General features: G+C 41.0%; 1 protein-coding gene across 1 annotated transcript in view; it reads right to left on the bottom strand.

Moving 5' to 3' along the window:
• LOC106872600 (kielin/chordin-like protein) overlaps positions 1 to 5,327 on the bottom strand; it is a 131,980-nt gene that overhangs the window by 111,120 nt on the left and 15,533 nt on the right. The window contains exon 8 of the mRNA XM_052971979.1: positions 3,095 to 3,256. Coding sequence (XP_052827939.1) covers positions 3,095 to 3,256 — 162 coding nt within the window. The remainder of the gene's footprint in view (positions 1 to 3,094; positions 3,257 to 5,327) is intronic.

Genomic DNA, 5,327 nt, shown 5'->3' on the forward strand with positions numbered 1-5,327 from the left:
GCTGATAGTGCGTTATTCTTCCTCTCTTTAATCAAACAGATCGTGCAAGTTATTATTGTCAGTCATCTGTACAGGATGACTAGATGGTCCTCGTCGGATCGACGGGCGAAAATGGAAGACTACAGCAACCGAATGAGCCGTAGAATTCACTTTAAACGTCTGTAGAGTTGAATACCATCAGCTATTCAGTTATTGTTGCACCTCTGATTACTTCATCTTTACGAACCAATGAGGGAATCTCTACATGGCAGCTCGACATACCAAAAATCTTATCAATATTCCTTAAATCACACGTTACCGTCGTAAATAAAGACGTATTCGCTGGTACACAATTCTGAAAAGGATTCAATGGGTTTAATTGTGTATTAAAGTCATTTAGTATATCTTGAGGTATCTACTGTGGGGTGACACACTGCGATAAAGTATCTGTTTAAAGCTAGGAAGTATGAATGAGTGACAATTGAGCACTTTCACCGTGGACTCAGACAAGCGAGTTATTCTTAGTTAAAAAAATCAACAACGTATCGAATCAGTTATCTACCAATGTTAAATAGTGGTGTTGTGTGTGCGTGAGAAAGGAGTGAGAAAGAGAGTGGTTAACATATGAAACTGTAAACAAACTGAAAATCCCTCTTAGGAAGTGTTATAATAATTTCCAAATGCAGAAACAATAGAATTTTCGTCATGGAGAATACTTGTCTTACTAATGGCCGGTTGGTTGAAAGGTCTGATATTTAAAAGGTGAGCTTCATAAGTTGGTCAATGCTGAGAGAGACTGAATCTCGGAATCCGAGGAACGAGCTGTTGAATTGCCTGTGTGCTAGTTCTTAAAAGAACTACTAGCCATATCTTAACTGGTGAGAAGTTCTTAAAAGAGCTGAAAGGGAAGTTTACCATAGTCACCTTCAGCACTACTCTCCGATTTTCCAAGAAACTCTGAATATCGGTGTGTCATATGGCTGTCAATATAGATTGGAAACAGTAGCGGCAGGCGTTTCGTACAAAAGTTTGTAGTGACAATACCAATAATAATATTTGTTGATATTGATCGTGCCAGCAATAAATACTGCTATTGCTCTCTCCGTTGTGCAGTTCTGATGAAATGGATACTCAATGAACTGAGTAGCAAATATTCCTATTGTTAAGACTTATTAGTCACATTGGAATAGGTAAGTAGAAGCTCGAAGTATGAGGCAATATACAGATGAAAAGCTTGTTGCAGGCCGTTAATGCCATTTTCTGTGTATTTCTTAAAGTGATATACTCGATAATTCTGAACATTATGTTTTAGGAACATGCAGTGGCCTCACAATAGCTTAGTTATGTATTCAAGAAGCTAGCGATCTTGGTTTGCGGAATCTAGTACCAGCATGTTGGAACCAATTTCCACAAACCTAGACTAGTAATCATCATATTGTGCTTCTACTAAAGCTGTGTAAACGTTGAAGTCAGGGATCATGTAGTGCAACAAAGATTCGGGATGATTTAATGTAGAGAGGATGCTGTTTTCGTTAAGACACAATTCTGGCCTGAATGTGTTCTCAGATACCATAATCCATAAAGGGCAGCTGCCGAAAGAAGTAGAATCGATTAGAATTTTTATAAAATTCCGTATCATTAAGAGTTCCAGGTTCAATTGATCCGTTGGAAAATTGTTGGAATATATAACCACAGAGTAAATCCCTTGGCAGAGACAGTTTATCTCTAAAAGCTGACTATAATTTTGCTGTGTCATTTTCACAGCTGATATCAATTGTAATTTTACTGACTCAAACTGTTTGGCCATGTTGCTCGATTTTCCGAATTAGACCATGCTTAGCGTATTCTCTTCACTGTAGAGACACGTGGCTCGGTGGTTAGTGTGATAGACTCATAATCGTAAGATTGTGGTTTCGAATCCTGGACCGGGTGACGCGCTGTGTTCTTGAGCAAATCACTGCATTTCACGTTGCTCCAGTCCACTCAGCTAGCAAAAATGAGTAATCTTGCGACTGACCGACGTCCCGTCCAGATGGGGAATATATACGCCATGAAACCGGTGCTTGTGAGTCGGTATGATTCGAGAAGATAAGTTTACTTTTACCTTTTGTTCTCGTCACTGAAGATCCGGCTGAGTTGACGGCTTGTGTTGGTCGACCACATGCCACATGACCACAGCAGATGAGGAAGTATTACGTGGAGATAGGAATTGACTGGGACTCCACTCTACGGGTCGCCCGGGAACATACCGATGAATGCAGCAACACGCTGCAACAGCACATGCAGCCACACGTCAGCTGATCTGATAGGAATTGATACTGTGTAGTATATTATCGTTTGCAAAGTTTTCAAGTGTTGTTTGCTGAACTGTTAATTGACTGTTAACTCCAAATTGCTGCTTTTTATTGATCAACAGACAAATATAGTATACTGGAAAGTACATTTACGAATGGTTTGCCTATAAAACAAGGAAGAATGCTAAGTGTGTGGCAGTATAGTTTCGTATGTTTATTGGTGCATAAGGAAACTCTACAAGCAGCGTTAGCAGATTGCTTGAGATGAAGTAGCTAGTGTGGTAGCAAGACCTATGGATTTTCTTTCTAGGTATATGACATGGCCAACGTCCTGTAATTATTTGAAAGTGAAGCAGTGGTATATAAGTAATTAAAGAAATAGTGATAGAGAGAGACAAGAAGAGTGAAGGGTAGAACGACTAACGACGCGAGAAAGAGAGAGAGAAGGAGAGAAAGAAGGGAAGAAAGAGACCATTAGAGCAAAAGAACTTCGAATTAGTTACTAAATGGACAACTAAAGAAATTTGAAGAAATATCGAGATTAGAAATTCTCTTCTTTGTACGATACAAGAGTATATGGCACACCAGTGACCTCCTACTTTTTTACTTTCGCTTCCAATTCTATTCTGTGAATGAATCTTCTCGAAGGAGAGAGAGAGAGAGAGAGAGAGAGAGAGAGAGAGAGAGAGAGAGAGAGAGAGAGAGAGAGAGAGAGAGAGAGAGAAGGAAATGAACATCTATTTCACTTTACAAGCGAATGTTAAGTTTAATGTCAGTCTACAAAAGAAAATTAAAATGATTTGCTAGATACGACAACTAACCTTCACCGTTTCTTGATTTGGAGCAAACTTGCTTCACGCACGTAACTAGACCGGAACCGGAACACTGACATTTGCTGCAGCCATCTGCACCCTCAAATTCCTCTTCCACTTGGTATGTATGTTCATTGTAAATGCAGACCGTCTGCGGAGTGGGCGCGGGATCTATGAAAGACAATATCACTTTGTTAGTAAATGATCTGAAACCATTAGCTTCTACTACTACTACTACTACTACTACAACAACACCACCAGCAGCAGCAACACCAGCAGCAGCAGCAACAACAACAGCAACAGCAACAGCAACAACAACAACAACAACAGCAACAGCAACAACAACAACAACAACAACAACAACAACAACAACATCATCATCATCATCATCATCATTCCTCTTTGTTTTATTGCAAAAGCGAATACAGCTGTGTACGCTTTTGGCTACTTGCGGCGTCTTTTGCTTTTCTTTTCATGCTGCATTGAAAATAGCTTCCCTAATATGTGTGTGTGTGTGTGTGTCTGTGTAAGGTGTATGTGTATGTGTAAGGTGTGTGTGTATATGTGCCGTGCTTACTATTGATATTTCTCTCTGTTATTAACGCAAGTCCTGGGGTTTTGGTTATTTTTTTTTTGTATTTAACATACATACTTGTACATATACAGACGTGCATATATGTGTGTATGTGTGTGTGTGTGTGTGTGCGCGCGTGTGTGTGTATATATATGAAATTTAAATTATACCCAATATGTATCTAGGAATTCCTGATCTAGATCCAGCGACGAAAGTGCAGTAATGTAGATGACGCCTGGTATCCATTAGGTGGTGAACATACTCTGCAGGCACACTACCTGGGGCTCACTCGAAACAAGGTTTGGATGCTGCATTTTAATTAATGTCTCCTTTCTAAACCTTAATTTTTAATTTTACACACACACACACACACACACACACACACACACACACACACACACACACACACACACACACACACACACACACACACACACACACAAACATATGGAGACGCAATAGCCTAGTGGTTAGGGCAGCGGACTCGCGGTCAAAGGATCGCGGTTTCGATTCCCAGACCGGACGTTGTGAGTGTTTATTGAGCGAAAACACCTAAAGCTTCACGAGGATCCGACAGAAAGTGGTGGTGAACCCTGCTGTATTCTTTCGCCACAACTTTCTTTCACTCTTTCTTCCTGTTTCTATTGTACCTGTATTTCAAAGGGCCAGCCTTGTCACACTTTGTGTCACGCTGAATTTTCCCGAGAACTACATTAAGGGTACACGTGTCAGTGGAGTGCTCAGCCACTTGCACGTTAAATTCACGAGCATGCTGTTCAACTGGAACCCTGGTCGTCGTAACCGACGGAGTGCTATACACGCACGCACACACACACAGACACACATATATAGGGGTAAATCAAAATTGAAAAGCAAAAAAAGAAACAGTTAGACGTACACCGTGAATATATTAGATTAACACTCAGTGAAAGTTATAGGTGGAAAAATAGGAGTGGGAATGACATTTCGAGTATGGCTCTTCGTCGGAAAGAGGAAACGTCTAGAAAGGAAGAAAAGGAGGAAGGAGAAGATAGTTCGGAGAAAAGTACGCGTCTCGTTACATGGCGGAAATATAACTGACGGGTAGTTGGAGAGAGGGATGTTCATCAAAGATTTCCTGTAACCCACTTCCCAAGGACTGGGATAAAGGAAACTTGGCATAATTATTAGTCCTTCTCATAGCTATCACCAATGGTGATAGCTATGTAGCTGCTTTATGCAGCTGTGAAAACCTTGTCTGTAGAAGTCAGTAGGTTGCGTCTAGAGCCAAGACTTTACGTTGGAAATAAGTTGAGCACCATCCGAAAAGTGCTTCCCCTTGATGGCTAGAAAAAGGTAGAAGTCAGTGCGAGGTCGCGACCAACTTCCACGACCAGCCAACATGAAGCGGAGAAAAGACTGGGCCAGTGAGATGGTGGAGAGGCCACTGGCATTTTGGGACACTGTCATATTCTCTGATGATTCCAGAATTGCTGTATTTTCTGACAGTGGTCAGGTGTGGAGACTCTGTGATCAAGAATTTGATGCGAAAAGATCGCAGCCAACAATGAAACACGGCAGCTAGTCTGTGTTTGTCTGGGGAGCAATTTGGAGCAATGGTTGATCAGAGCTAGTGGAGTGTGAGGGAAACATAAACTCAGGTAAATATGTGTCCATATTGCAGAAAGG

The sequence above is a fragment of the Octopus bimaculoides genome, chromosome 11, assembly GCF_001194135.2.
Source record: "Octopus bimaculoides isolate UCB-OBI-ISO-001 chromosome 11, ASM119413v2, whole genome shotgun sequence".
NCBI lineage: Eukaryota > Metazoa > Mollusca > Cephalopoda > Octopoda > Octopodidae > Octopus > Octopus bimaculoides.